The 14,985-nt window shown below is 58.7% G+C and overlaps 1 protein-coding gene across 3 annotated transcripts in view; it reads right to left on the bottom strand.

Moving 5' to 3' along the window:
* Positions 1 to 767: 767 nt before the first annotated feature.
* The window catches only part of HSH2D (hematopoietic SH2 domain containing), a 20,280-nt gene continuing 6,062 nt past the window's right edge, over positions 768 to 14,985 (bottom strand). The window contains exons 1-7 of one of the 3 annotated variants that reach the window (XM_081284014.1): positions 10,591 to 10,703; positions 9,590 to 9,769; positions 7,125 to 7,272; positions 5,850 to 5,939; positions 4,810 to 4,975; positions 4,178 to 4,312; positions 768 to 1,959 (exon numbers count right to left, since the gene is read on the bottom strand). In XM_081284014.1, the coding sequence (XP_081140140.1) occupies positions 1,384 to 1,959; positions 4,178 to 4,312; positions 4,810 to 4,975; positions 5,850 to 5,939; positions 7,125 to 7,249 (1,092 nt within the window). In that variant the 5' untranslated portion in view covers positions 7,250 to 7,272; positions 9,590 to 9,769; positions 10,591 to 10,703 and the 3' untranslated portion in view covers positions 768 to 1,383. Of the gene's footprint in view, positions 1,960 to 4,177; positions 4,313 to 4,809; positions 4,976 to 5,849; positions 5,940 to 7,124; positions 7,273 to 9,589; positions 9,770 to 10,590; positions 10,704 to 14,985 lie in introns of those variants that run through there. The other 2 variants (XM_081284015.1, XM_081284013.1) reach the window with 2 other exon arrangements.

Genomic DNA, 14,985 nt, shown 5'->3' with positions numbered 1-14,985 from the left:
TTGCAGTTCCTCCTGAGGAGTGACGGCTCTTCTTCCCATTTTCCAGGCCCAGAGAGGTCTCGATTGCCAAAAGTCACACAGCTCATTGACCTAAGATTCCCTCCAGAGCCCATCCTCAACCACAAGCCCGGGCCACCTCCTCCTTTTCCTTTTTTGGTGGTCCTGGAGGTGGAACCCAGGGGCTTGTGGACACTACATCTGCGGTGCTTTTAAAATTTTATTTTGAGACAGGGACTCACTAAGTTGCTGAAGGCCTTGCTGAGTTGCTGAGGCTGGCCTCGAACTTGTGATCCTCCTGCCTCAGCCTCCCAAGTAACTAGGATTATGGGCGTGAGCCATTGTGCTCACCAGCTCATTCCTTTTTGAAAAGAAGGGCTCACATTGCATATCATGATGCTGCTGCAGATGAAGTCCTACTGTGCACCAAGCTCAGGAGGGAGGAGGGTGTGAGTAGCCGCGCTTGCCACCACCACTTGCATGAGAACATACTTGGAACTGAGTCGGCAAATCCCAGCTCTGTGGTGGCGGAGGTTCCTGCTGGGTGGTTTCAGGCGGTGCAAAATGGCTCAGCTTTCAATCCCGATGCTCACACCCTGCTGCCTCTTCTCTCTGAACCTCAGTCTCTTCTTCAGAATGTGGAGAGTGGCCCTACGGCATAGGCTTGCTCAGGAACATGTCCAGTGGTCTCCTGGTATCCTCAGAGATTGGTTCCAGGACCTCCCTTGCATACCCAAATCCACAGATGCTCAAGTCACTTATAGCAAATGACACCGTGTTTGCATATAACCTGTGCATGGACACACAGGACTTTAAACATCTCTAGATGATTTCTAATATATAATAAGGTGCAGACACTGTGGACATAGCTATTAAAACTGTATTTTTTAGGGAATAATGGCAAGAAAAGAAGTCCATACATGTCAGGATAGGTAGCATTTTGTCTTTAATATTTTTTATCTGTGATTGGTTGAACTGGAGGTATGGACCTCAGAGGAGGGTCTGGCACACAGTAGGCATCTCAAGCCACCCCATGACTATTATTATTACTGTTGCTGTTGGTCGTATCGGGACTGAACCGGGGGGCTGCTACCTCTGAGCTGCACCCCCAGACCTTTGTATATTTTTGAGCCAGGGCCTTGCTGGGTTGTTGAGGCTGGTTTTGAATTCACGTCCTCCTGCCTCAGCCTCCGGCCTGCTGGGATTCCAGGCATGCGCCCTGGCCCCGCTGCACCTGCGATTACTATTACTCGGCAGGCTGTCCTGATGGCAGTTGCAGGACTGGGTCCCCCAAGCTCCCGAGGACCAGCAGCGCAGGACGGTGGCAAAGGGAGGCCCCCCGGGAGCCGCGGCCCCTGGCCATGGTCCTGGAGCTGGAGAGCGCCCCTAGCAGTACCCGGGGGCGAAGGGCGGCGGTGGCAGGTACTCCTCAGGCAGCAGGTCCTCCACGGGCTCGGCCACGTCGTCGGGCCCCGGCGTGGCCTCCCGGGAAGACAGGGCCCTCGCCACCAATGGGTGCCAGCCCCTAGCCGCCGGGGTGGCCCCGCTCCAGCTCACGGGCCTGGCGGCCTTCCTGGCGGAGGCGTCCCTGTGTCTTGGGGCCTGGGGCTGCGAGGGGTCAGAGGGTGTGGCCACACACGGGTCCCCGGAGACACTGTCCTTCCAGGCCGCCTCGCCTGAGTGCTTCCTGCTGTCCGCCCGGGGCCTGGGGCCGGAGGTCCCCCGGGCCGGCCTGGCCTCCTGGAGCGATGACCTCAGGGCCGCCAGGGCGGAGCGGAACTGGGGCTGCGCCATGCGGCCCGACGCGGGCAGCGCCTTGAGGCTGCTCCAGAGCCTCTGCCCGGCCTCCCTGAAGGGCCTCGCGGGGCAGGAGGAAGCGGCTTCCCCGGGGGGCGCCCTGCCCGGCTCTGCAAAGGGCTTCCTCGCCGTCGTGGGGTGGGGTAGGGCTGGCCTCAAGGGGACCTGCAAAGGAGAGACGGCGACACCCGGGACAGGTCACCCACCAGAGCTCTGAATCGGGGCCTGCCCCCCCCCAGGAGGCTCAGAAACATCCGTGTGAACCCCAGCCCCTGCCCTCCCTGTCTCAGGACGTGGCTCCCCGTGTCCCAAGGGGCTGGGCCAGCTGAGCCGCTGTCCCCCAGCCCCACGTGCGCGGGTGTAGAGCAGTGACCGTGAGCACAGGGCCACCAGGTGTCCTACAGTGCCCGACGATGCCACTTCTTCCTCTGCTGGTGGTGTTCACTCCCAGGGCCTCCAGCGGGGCAGGTAGCACCACCCACTGTGTCCCAGGGGAGCTTTGCTTTTGGTGACAGGCAGCGCAGCAGGTGTGGCCGACGGTACTGCACACTAGCCACCCACCGGGCACCGGGTCACCGAGCCACAGGGAGTTTCATTTCCGTGATGATCTCAGGGGACCATCCCACCTGTGGCCCAGTGTCAGCCTACATGTCACAGGGCCGTCACAGGCCCATATTGAGGTCTGCCAAGCTGCAGGCACAGCCACGTGCTGAGCTCCTGCGGCTCCACAAAGCCTTGTTTAGGGACACGGGATCCAGGGGCCACCTGCCTATGAAATGCGACGTTTACTGGTCATTTCTTAAACAATTTAAAACCTTTTTTAAAAGCCATGCTTAGTTCCCGGGCGGACAGAAACAGAAGGGAATCGGATGTGGCTGAGGGACGTTTGCAAAGCCCTGGTCCACCCAGGGATCAGGATGCCATCTGTGCCAGCGGTGCCCGGCCCCCCTGCACACCTCCAGCCCCAAGCACTTCCAGCCCCAGCCCCGCTCCCACGCGGCTTCTCACCTGGGAGTCTCCAGGGGAAACGGAGCCCGAGGGTCTCCTAACGGCAGGTGGAGGACCAAAGCCCAGCTCCCTTCCCGGTGGGACAGCTGAGGCCCATCCCGGGCACCCTGGGCCCCACCAGCCACTAGAGTAACCTGCTGGGCCAGGTGCCCGCCATCCCCATCCCTCTCTCCTGCCACCCCCTAGCTTCCAGACTGTCAGCTCCCAAACAAGGAGAACCAAGGGACCTGCCCCACCACTGTGTCCCTCTCCCCCCACCCCTCCAGGCCAGCAGCAAGCTTCCTTCTAAAATGTCACCACTATTCACACTGTTCCTGCCCCAGGGCACCGGGCTGGGGCCTCACAGAGCCTCCACCCTGCTTCCCCACAGCTCCCTCTGGAGCCAGCAATGTCATCACGCTGGCGCTCTGCTGGGGCTTCCCCACACATCTGGAACAGAGGCCCCTGTCACCCTGTGCTCCACCTTCTGACAACTCCCCTCTCACTACCTGCACACCCATCCACAAACCGCACTTTTTATTGGTTTTGACACACTGAGCTCCAGGACCTTTGCATGTGCTGTCCCCTCTGCCTGGGTGCCAGCCCTGATCATTCCTCCTTGACCTCCACAGCCCAGCTGTACGCAGCCTCTTCCAGGAAGCCTTCCCGACTCCCTCGGCCTGCACCCCCGCTGATGTCCAGCACGCTAGCTGTCAGAATGGGCCTGGAGGGAGGTTAGGCCTCCACCTAGGGGCACCTGAAGGTCCACGCTGCCCCAGAAGCTGGGACACACGCGTTCATTTATTCATTCATTTGTCTCCTCTACAGATTCATCAGTTGAGCTCCTTCAATATGCCAGGACTTCTTTGGGGGGTGGGGTGAGAAAAGCAGTGGAGAACATGCTAGGAGGACTCCCCAGCCTCCCGGAGAAGCCCACAGGAAACAAACCCAGAAATAAACAAGGGCTTTTTAAGCCACAAGGAGTTCTTTGCAAGGAATGAAGAGGGTAATGGGTGGGTCTGCTGGAGGTCCACAGAGGGGATGGAGACACTTGAAGGAGAATTAAAAGAAGCCAGACATGGAAATCTGGGGGAGGAGAACAGAGCACGTGCCAAGGCCCTGAGGTGGGGCCAGTTCAGGGAAAGGCCCAGAGGAAGAACCAGCATGTGAAAGATCCCGAGGGTAGCTGGTGCATCAAACAACAAAAGGAATGCCAAGGGGCTGGAGCAGAGCTGAGGCTGCGTTTGGATTGTAATCTCAGAGCCTTCCCTTGGACAGCTTTTAGACACCTAGTTATAGGATCAAATCCTCTTTTTAGAGTCTCTCTGGCAGCCATTGGTCGTTCTCTACTCCTGCCTCTCCCACGGATCAAACGTGTCCTTTTCCCATCACATACCTTCTCAGGTGCAGCCACTGAGCGGGAGGAAGGTCTCTGATGTTCCCCGAGGCCAGGGACAGGCCTGGTGGCCTCCTCTGCCAGTGCACTGGAGTAAAGGAAGAGATCCTCATAATCCACGTTTGCTGGATCCTTCTGCAGGGCCAAGGGACCTATGTTTAGTTTCTTGGAAGGGGAAAGACTGAGGTCCTGGACACACCCTGGAAAGCGGGTCCCAGACTGTCCTTCTCTAGTAGTTTTAGGACATAGGCTACGCCCAGGTCCCACTAAGGAAACATGCCCCACCCACAGCTGCTACTCAGGCCCAGGGCGACGCCCACCGAGCCTTAGAAGGAGCTGCATCCTGCCCTCCCCAGAGCCTGGGCCCTGGGCCACGCCCACGAGCCTTAGAAGGAGCTGCATCCTGGCCTTGAAGGCAATGTCATCCCTACAGATCAGCCACGTGCACCCCCCCACACACAGGCGCTCCGGTGACCTCAGCGTGAAACCATATGCGCGAGGACAGGGACGGCGAGGGCAGCGGCGACAGGGGCGGCCCACTGCGGGAGTGGCAGCAGCAGAAGCAGGAGAGGGGACTGACCCCGAGGTCCTGACCCCGGAGGGCACCGTGGCCCTCGGGATCCCACCCTCACCTGCCCGCAGGGCTGGGTCAGCAGCTCCTCGTGGGGCCAGATCGGCTTCTGCTGGTGGAAGGTGACCAGGGCGTCCAGCGAGGCGTGTGCCGCCTTCTCCCCAGGGATCACGAGGCTCCCGTCGTCCAAGAGCTTCACCATGAAGTGGCGGCAGCAGTTCGGGGCCCTGCAGAGACGCTGCGGGGTGACGGCTCGTCCTTCCACTCACCCCCCTGAGCCGGCAGCCCCCCAGCCGCCGCCCACTTCCACTCCAAGCCCTTCCTAACCGGCCGTGCCTCAGTGTCCCCGTTTATGACAAGAGGTGACCAAGGCTGGCCTCAGGAATTCTCGCGAGAGTGAAACAAGCGTTACAGGCCAAAGCTGAACGCAGTACCTGGCTGGGGATAGAGAATGGCTAGAACCCGGAACAATGGAAATTTCAGGCTCCATCCAGTCCAAGGCTGTGTGCCTAGCACACAATAGGTGCTCAATAAATGCTCAGTTAATCAAATGAATTAGTATTCCTTTATTACAGACGATGATTTTGCAGGAGGCTCAGAGAGGCTGAGTAACATGTCCAAAGTCCTACACTTGTAATGGCAAGTACCTAACTCGGGCCTGAGTTTTTCCCATTGAAACTCTTTCATGGGACACTTCGATTTTTAACCTTTGACCTAGAATCCTTTGGATTTGCCTGTTGAAAAGTGGTTTCATGCTTCTGAATCCTCTGAGATGCCAATCAGGACTGAAGTCTTACGGAGTTGGGCTGCCCTAGGTTTCCTTAAGGAGGAGTCAGAGAATCACTAATTAGATGGTGAAGGTGGAGGGATGGCAGTAGCCACTTTCAGAATCCCCAGAAGCTCCTGGCCTCAAGTCACCACCATGCCTTGGATTCAGCTATGTCTGCTGGATACAGCTAGACCTGCAGCCATGACCTCCAGCCAAATTGGCTGGATCTGCACATTGTCTGCTCCCTAGGAAGCTGTGGTGTGCAGCACCCCTTGCCCTCTCAAAGAAGCCCAGGGCCCGCCTACCCCCCCCCCCTTCAGCCCAAGCCTTACCTGTAGGAAAGAGTGTAGCCCACGTGGCTGTGACTGACCCTGATGAGAAAGGACCCCAGTGGTTCTGATGCCAGCAGGTCCTCAGCAGCCCTGGAAATGTACACACAGGAGGGACATGGCCATGGCACAACTTCCCAGCACACTGTGGCCACACAGCCATGGTGGCCAGTTCTTCTGGTTTTCAAACTAAACCCAACTTTTCTCCCAGTTTTTTTTTTCTACTGGGAATTGAACCCAGGGGCACTTTACCACTGAGCTACATACCCATCCCTTTTTGAGACAGGGTCTTTTTTTTTTTTTTTTAGAGAGAGAGAGAGAGAATTTTAATATTTATTTTTTAGTTCTCGGCAGACACAACATCTTTGTTGGTATGTGGTGCTGAGGATCGAACCCAGGCCGCACGCATGCCAGGCGAGCGCGCTACCGCTTGAGCCACATCCCCAGCCCTCTCCCAGTTGTTTTAAATCTTGGGATAGTCAGGGACAGAGGCAAAGAGGCAGTCAACCTCTGGTGACAATGACCCCCGGGGCTGATCTCCCATCAAAGCACCTTTGGGTGAACTGAGAGCCCCAGGTAATGGAGCAGGAGCTGTGGCAGGTGCACTTCAAGTCCAAACTCAGCTCAGCCGCTCACTGGCTGTGTGACCTCAGGCAGGTGTCTTTCCCTTTCTGACCCTCAGCTAAGGGGAAAGTAAGCCTCGTTCCCAGGGCTGGTGTGAAGGACCTGCTCCCTCCCAGGTGCTGCCCACATGTTCACCGTGGCTGCTGCTTTCTCCCTTCTCCCCTCCTCTTGGCTTTCTGAATGTGCACAGGTTTTAGGCAATTGCTATGCCATTTGATAGAGGGACTTGGGCATCTAGGGATTTGGGTGTCCGAGGGAGGCCCTGGAACCCACCCCCGTGGACACAGAGGGACGGCTGCACATTGGCTGGATCCTGAAGGTTGAGGGCCACTGGTTGGGGACCGTGTTAAGAAGGATTCTGAGGCTGCATCCTGCTATCACTGGTTGGTGCCACCCACCTGGGTAAGGTGGCAGGTGCTGCCAGGTGCCTGGGGGAGCTGGCCTGGTGGCAGAGAAAAGGTGAGACCCAGAGAGGGGAAGTGACCTGCCAAGGTCACACACAGGCCCACGGAGGAAGCAGGACTCCAGCCTGAGGCCCCAGAGCCCCTTCACCCTGTGTCACGTTGAGCTGAGCGGAGCCAGGATTTTGCAGGGACATCTGCTGGGGGAGGAGGGTAGAAAGAGGCAGCGGGGGAGGGCAGGGTGTGTCCTCACTCTCGTGAGATGGCCCCGTGGAACCACTCGGGGACACTGCCTTGGGCCAGCTGGCCCATCTGTGTGTGCACAAACCAGTCCAGTCGCGGGGGCAGCGGCGGCGGCAGCCTCTCGGCCTCGGCCATGGCTCCCGGGGTCGGGCGGCCACCTGGGGGTGAGAGGGGGAGGGTCAGGGTGGTTCCTCCCCATCCCTGCTCCCTGCTCAGGAAGCCTCTGCTGGCCTCCGCTGGCCGGGGTCAGCCGGCTCCAGCCCTGGGCTTACCGAGACCCACCGGGTGCCATTCATTCATTGACTGCTCCCAAGTCTCCAAGGACCTTTCCTTTGACTTCAGTCTTATCAGGTCACTGCCAGGGGGACCTGGGAGTCCCCTTTATGAATAACTGCCTCCGGTGCAGTGCAGGGGCGCCGCTCAGGGGCAGCGTGGTCGCCCAGCGGGTGCGGCTCCCTCCGCAGCATCGGAAAATGGAACAAACCCAAGGCGCGCGCACAGAGCAGGTGGCTTTGCTTGGTTTCGTTTTTGCTTTTGCGGGGCTGGGGACGGAAGCCTGGGCCCCTTCCCCTGAGCCCTCCCCCAGCCCTCTTTATTTTTTATTTTGAGACAGAGCCTGGCTAAGTTGCTGAGGCTGGCCTCAAACGTGCGATCCTCCTGCCTCAGCCTCCTGAGTCACTGGGATCGCAGCTGTGCACCACCGCGCATGGCGGCATGTAAACATCAAGTCCGTGTCAACATCCCCAGAGGGCTGAGGAGGTGATGGAATGATGAGTGCTGAAGGAGATGGTGGCCAACAGCCCGTTGCCATGGTTTCACTGAACACCAGGGGCCATGTGGCCTGCAGTGGCTCCTGCCACCAGTGCTGCTGAAGGTGGCGGCCACGTCAGCGCCCCTGCCGCGTGCCAGCGACAACATTCCCACAACTTCAAGTTCAACTACTCTGGGTTGGAGAGTCCCTGACGGGAGGTGACGGGGACAGAGCACTGATTTGCCAGACTCCCTGCAGGAGTCCCCGGTGCCCCCGGGTTTCTGTCCCCAACCTGGAGCTCCGCCCATCGGGTTCTCAGGGTCAGGAAGGCTTGCAGCTGGGCTGTTCCCAAGGGAGGGCCCTGGACCCCAGCAGCCACTGTTGACTTTCTCAGGTGACAGGCACAGCCCTGGGGTGTGGCCCAGGGAACTCTGAGCAGGCGGAGGGTAAATAACTGTGTCCTGCAGTCAGTGCGAAGCCCGCCCTCCGCACCGCCCACCGCCCGCCATAGCCTCGGGCAGTTGGAAGGTTCTGGTCTGGCTCTGTCTCTGGGGGCTCCCAAGGACAGGGCCGGGTGACAAGCAGTAAGGAGCCTGGAATTCCCCAACAAGATCCTACAGAACAAGAAGCAAAGCCAAGGGTCAGCCACGGGGTGGAGTCCAACTAGAGCTTCTTGGAAGCAAAGGAAACAATCAAGAATGTGAAGGCAGCCCACAGGGAGGGAGGGTCCCCACCGTCCCTCAGTAGAGCTGGACTCCACAACTCAACACCCAGGAACAGCTGGAGCGGGCCAAGAAAGACACACGGTCAACAATATGTGGAAGAATGTTCACCGTCTCTGGCAGTCAGAGAGATGCAAACAGACTCACTGAGATTCCACCTCACTCCAGTCAAATGGCCATCATCAAGAGTACAAGCAACATTAAGTGTTGGCGAGGATGTGGGGAAAGGCACACTCAGACACTGCTGGTGGGACTGCAAATTGGTGCAACCACTCTGGAAAGCAGTATGGAGACTTCTCAGAAAACCTGGAATGGAACCACCATTTGATCCAGCTATCCTACTCCTCAGGCTATACCCAAAGGATTTAAAAACAGCAGACTACAGGGACACAGCCACATCAATGTTTATAGCAGCTCGATTCACAATAACTAACTGTGCTATATATACACAGTGGAATATTACTCAGCCAGAAAGAAGAATGAAATTAAGGCATTTGTCACTAAATGGATGGAACTGGACACTATCATGCTAAGTGAAACAAGCCAATCCCCAAAACCAAAGGCCAGATGTTCTGATATGTGGATACTCACACCCAATAAGTGGGGGTGGGGGAGAAGAATAGAAGTTCACTGGATTAGAGGAAGGGGATGAAGGGAGGGGAGGGGGATGGGAATTGGAGAAACAGTCGAATGAATGGGATGTGACTTTGCTGTGTTCATATAGGATCCGGGGCCAGAGCAGCCCTGCAGCATGAGCAATCTTGGGGTGGGAGGTCAGACTCCGTGTATGTGTGACAAGTCGGAGACACTGCACTGTCATGAGAATCAAAAGGAACAAATTAAACGAATAAATAAATAAATAAAAAGAGAACAGGGAGTCTGGAGTTGGAGGCCGATGATCTGAGTAGGGTTCTAGTTTAGCTCACCCCTCGGCCGCTGTGTGACAGGCCACCTGACCTCCCTGTGCCTGTATTTTCGGGGATATCTGGGCATAATATTCACCTGCTCAGGTGCCGCTGGGGCCGGGGGCATGTGCTGCGAGATGACGTGATTCCGGGGTGACAGGGCTGTGGGTCCCACGGATCACGGCAGCTGAGTAACTCCTGGGCCTGGGGCCCTCCCTGGGCCTTCTCTGTTCACCCTGTTTAGATCCCCGAGTCCCTGAGCTGGTGTCACCGTGGCCTGCGCAGGTGACAGAGCTGCTAAGTGACACCTCCTCTGGACGCAGCCCCCTGGTTAAGGAACACGCGACTCTGTCTGCATGAAGCAGCCCGGCTCAGCCCAGGACCTTTTTTTCCCCCTTGGAGGCCAGGGCGGCCTCCCTGCCTCCTCGGGCCTCCTCCCCGGGGCTCCTCCTCCCCTCTCCCTCGCTGCGCTCCCCCAGAAGCTGGGGCTGTTTCTGTCTCCACCTCCACTGACGGGGCTTCCTGACCACCAGGCCCACGGCTGCTGTGGCTGCTGTTCCGTCTGTCCCCTCGGACCCCGCATCGCCCGGCCCCAGCAGGGCACCGGGACATGTGCTCATGGGGAGCCGGGGCTGCTGAGGCTCCAGCGCACCCAGCCGCACCCCTGCGAGGGGCCCTCGTCCCAGACTCCCCACCCGCCGCCTTCTTGTGCACCCCCCCAGCCGGGGACTTGAACCCAGGGCCGAGCAGGCCAGGCAGGTGCTGCCTCTGAGCTGCTCCGGGTCTCCCGATTTCCACTGTGAGGGAGGGTGTCACTGCGCTGCCCAGGCTGGCCTTGGGGCTGGGTGACAGGAGGGCGGGAGCCCGGCTTCCTGCACTCCTTTGCTGGAGCCCCAGCCCCTGCCAGGACAGCGCCTCCCAGCTCCAGGGCCAGTCCTGGTGCCCCTTCCTCCAGGAAGCCCTCCTCCCAGCTCTGCAGAAAATCCTCCTGCCTCCGGGGACCTGGGGACCTGGCCCCCCTGTCCCTGCTGCTGGCCCAGCCCCCCCCATTCCCCGCCTGCAGGGACCCCTGCGGGGGCTGAGGGTGGGGACAGGTACCTGAGACCCCTGGGTGCCGGCCCAGCCTGGTTTCGCTCCGGGCGGTGCGTGGGCAGGGCGCACCGCCCTCGGTTCCTGCTTCCTCCAGCCGTGAGCCCCGGGGCGGGGCACCACCCAGCCAACCAAGGCCCAGGTGGAGGGAGGTGACTCCTACCCCAGGCCTGGCAAGCCTTCACTGAGTACCTACTGTGTGCCAGCCCCTGGGGGCCACAGGGAGGACCCAGGGCAGGGCAGACCCCACCCTCTGGTGACTGTATTCCACCAAGAATGAAGACGGCCCAAGTCTCTAAGGTCCTCACTGCCAGCTGGAAGCCAGTCAGGAAGGGCTGGTGGCCGTCCCAGAGGAGCCCAGGGGACCTGGAGCAAGGGGCACAGGACGGCCAGAGGAAGCCAACCCGACTGGGGGGGAGGGCAGAAAGGGGGCAGGAGGTGGCCCGCAGCACGTGCAAGGCCCGCAGCTGGACCCAGCCTGGACCTCGGCTGAGGTCTCACCCCTGGCACAGGGTCCCCTCAGACTGTCTCTGGGGAAATGCTCTTGACCTTGTGTCTCAGGATCGTGTTGGTGTCCAGGCCCAGGAGTCCAGGGCTGGATTCCCAGAGTCTGCTCACTCTCGGGTGTTCAGCTGTTTCTTCTGATTTTATTTTATTTATTTATTTATTTTTGAGAGAGAGAGAGAGAGAGAGAGATTTTTAATATTTATTTTTTAGTTCTCGGCGGACACAACATCTTTGTTTGTATGTGGTGCTGAGGATCGAACCCGGGCCGCACGCATGCCAGGCGAGCGCGCTGCCGCTTGAGCCACATCCCCAGCCCTCTTCTGATTTTAAAATAACCCAGAGCACATGAGGGCTCCGACTCGCTCCACACTGAGGGCCAGGGAGCAGGCCTGAGGGACAGCTGGGACCCGCTGTGTGTGGCTACCCGCCCTCAGCCCCCTGAGTGCACAGGCAAAACCACTTCCTCCTCGTGGGGCAGAAACGGCCAGTCCTCGTCCTCGTGGCTGGCCTATCAGCCTGGCCCAGCTGGCCTCCCAGACCCCACTGTGGGATCCAGCTGGCGCCTCCCCTCCAGCTCTCCCTCACTGAAGTGGGTTGGGGGAGGGTCTGGAGTCTGTGGGTCAACGACTCAAGCAAGAGACACCGGGGACCCCAGCTTTTCACTCACTGCTGTGTGGCCTTGCATGAGTCACTCAGCCTCTCTGGGCTTCGGTTTCTGCAGCTGTGAACTGAGCAGGATCACATCCTCTTAGTCACATAAAGATGAAGGAGGGAAGCCTCGAGCAGGGACATGGGCTCAGTTAGCAACGGCATCAGTTCTCTGTGTGGTGACTTGGTCCACTGTCTTTGGACTTGGCTGGGGTTGACGCAGGCTCCGGCTCCGGACCTCCCAGGCTGGGCCACCTTGGGCAACTCGCTCTACTTCTCTGATCCTCCACGCCCTCCCTAGCTCATGGGCTGGCTCCTTGAAGGTGTGGGGCAGACTGTTGGGAAGAGGATAGGAGGGGCCTGTGGGACTTTGTCACTTGGAAAGCCTGGCCACCGAGGGTCTCATTTGCATGGGGAGGGTCTCTGGGTTTCTTGACCCAGACCCTGAGACCCCACTCACTCCCCTGACCACTTAGGGACGTGGGCCTCCACACACTGGCGTCCTCAAGATGTCACCGCAGAGTCCCCCCCTCCATGTCTGCAGTCCACCCATGAACACGCAGCCCCCAGGGGAAGCGGGTGTCACCGCGGTGGGGACGGCCGGGCTGGGACTCCAGGGCCCTCCTCCTCTCAGCAGCCTTTCCAGGGGACGATCTGGAGGCCTCAGCGGGCGGTGGGACATTTGCAGCCCCCGTGGGTGGTCACCGGGCAGGCGGGCAGGGCACATAAAGGTACCAGCACAACACTGCCACACTGGGACCAATTTTGGGCACAGGAACCTTTTGAGGGATACACTCAAGCCATAGCCAAACCTTAGCACGACACAATGGAATATTACTGTGCCATGAAAAGGAATGGGACCCTCACCTGTGCCACAGCATGGATGAACCTTGAAAACACCATGCAGAGTGACAAATGCCTGGGGGTTCCTTTGAGAGGAAATGTCCCAAACAGGTGAATTCACAGAGCCGGGAAGCAGATGGGTGGTGGCTCGGAATAACCAGTGGGACAGGGTGACAAAGACGTCCTAAAACTCCTTGTGGGCGTGGCGGCACGGTTCTGTGAACACTAACAAGCCCCCGAATTGCAGGTCTTGGTGGGAGAGCTGTATGATGTGAGGACATCTCAATACAGCTGTTCCTCAAACAAAATTCCAGATGTGAGTTCTCAAGGGGACACTAGCAACGAAGCCACCCCCAGGCCTGCCCCATCATCTCAGTTCCTGGGAATAAGGCAAATCGACTCCTAAAAAGAAAAGAAAAAACCCTTTGTGCTGGGAGCAGTGGCACACGCCTGTCACCCCAGCAGCTCGGGAGGCTGAGGCAGGAGGATGGCGAGTTCAAAGCCAGCCTCAGCCACTCAGAGAGACCCTGTCTCAAAATACAATATAAAAAGGGCTGAGGCTGTGGCTCAGTGGTAAAGCACCCCTGGGTTCCATCTCTAGTACCGGAGGAGGAGGAGGAGGAGGAGGAGGAGGAGGAGGAGGAGGAGGAGGAGGAGAAAAGTAGAGCTCTGAAAGAAAGAAATCTATTGTCAATCTAGTGACATGCTGCATGAGTGGTCAGGTATAAGGGAGGACTGAGGGAGTCAAGGAATCCCATGACCTCACTGGGGGGGGGGGATTTGAGGCTGTGGGGGCAAACACAGAAGGTCCCTGACTCAGATGGTTCCAGTTTACCATTACGTGAAGGGTGACGCCAACAACCCTCTGCTCTTCCCGTTCAGCGTAGTATTTAATGAAGCGCTAGCGCAGTCCAGCTGCAGTGTGGGCCAGGCTCTGTGTTAGACGCTTGGCCACCCACCATAGGCTAAGGCAGGGTCCTGAGCACGCTCAAGGAGGGCGAGGCTGGGCCGGGGTGTTGGGTAGAGTGGCCGATTCTATGCATTTGCAATTTAGGATATTTTCCCAGGCTGGGTAGTGCACGCCTGTAATCCCAGCTACTTGGGAGGCTGAGGCAGGAGGATGGCAAGTTTGAAGCCAGCCTGGACAACTTAGTGAGATCCTGTCTCAAAAAAGAAAGAAAAAGGGTCAGGAGTGTGGCTCAGTGGTGGATGCCCTTCCCGGCTTTGCCCTCCAGGGCCGGGGGAAACCTCCCCAAACCTCCAGGTTGTTCCACTTGACACCAGGTTTGTGGACGCAGCCCCTGTTAGGCCCAGTGACAGCCAACAACAGCCAACAGCAGCTACTCCGCTGCTGGTTCCCTTGTTAGGTGGGAAGGGAAGCGGTTCTGCCTGGGGCACAGACGGCCATGGCACAGCTCAGTGTCTGATGTCCTGTGCGCCTGTCCCTGTCTGGGACCTGCCACCTCCCTGGCTGTCCACAGCCATCCTGAGGCGGGAACCGTGATCACCCCCATTTCAGAGATGGGGGCGCCGAGGCTGAGCTGGTGAGGCTGAGCACATGCCCGGGGCTGTGCCCAGGCTGTGCCCAGGTCTGGGCTGCGCTGGGATCTGAGCCCAGGCCACCCGATTTCCCACGGCCTCTAGAGGGCTCAGCAGGAAGGGCCGTCAAGCCAGTGCTGGGGACGCAGGGACAATAGCAACTCTTCTCCAGAAGAGTTGTGCAATATCAGGGCACCACCAGCCTAGGGTGAGGCAAGTGCCAAGGCCCTGGGGCAGCGACTACCAGGGGAGACTGCAGTCATGAGAGGAGTGAGGATCGTGTCCCTGAATGCCAGTGGGGACCGGGAGGCTTTTAAACAAGAGGCAGAGGGTGTCCACGTGATCAGCCCCAGAGAGCTTGGGCACCGAGTGTACCAAGCTTCTGTGATGAGCATGTTGCACACGCGTTGTCGGTCACACGTGTGACTCCATGGTGGGGGGATTCTGGAAGCTTCTGCCTGGTTTTCCCTGCACATATCCTTGATTTGCTGATGTTGCTCTTTAGCCCTTGGCTGTGAGCCGCCTTTGCCTTGAGCACAGGCCGTGGTTCGGATGTGATCTGTCCCCAGAGTTCGTGTTTGGAAACTTGTCCTCAGTGTGGCCCTGTTACGGGAGGGGCCTAGAGGGAGTCAACTGACCGTCAACGGGGCCCTGCCCTCCAAAGGGACTATAGGACCCTGGCTGTTGTCTGGCTTCCTGTCTTGCCATGTGACATCTTTCTCCAGCACACAATGCTGCCATCTGCCAGGGGCTGGACCAATGGGCGGCCTGACCTTGGACTTTCAGCCTCTCACAGGGTGAGCTACAGAAACCTCTTTTTTTAGTAAAGCAGGCTGCCTTGGGGGCTTCGTTACAGCAATGAAATCC

The sequence above is a fragment of the Spermophilus citellus genome, assembly GCF_964194105.1.
Source record: "Spermophilus citellus genome assembly, chromosome: 3".
In the NCBI taxonomy this organism is placed as follows: Eukaryota; Metazoa; Chordata; class Mammalia; order Rodentia; family Sciuridae; genus Spermophilus; species Spermophilus citellus.
This window is presented reverse-complemented; position numbering and strand designations above follow the sequence as displayed.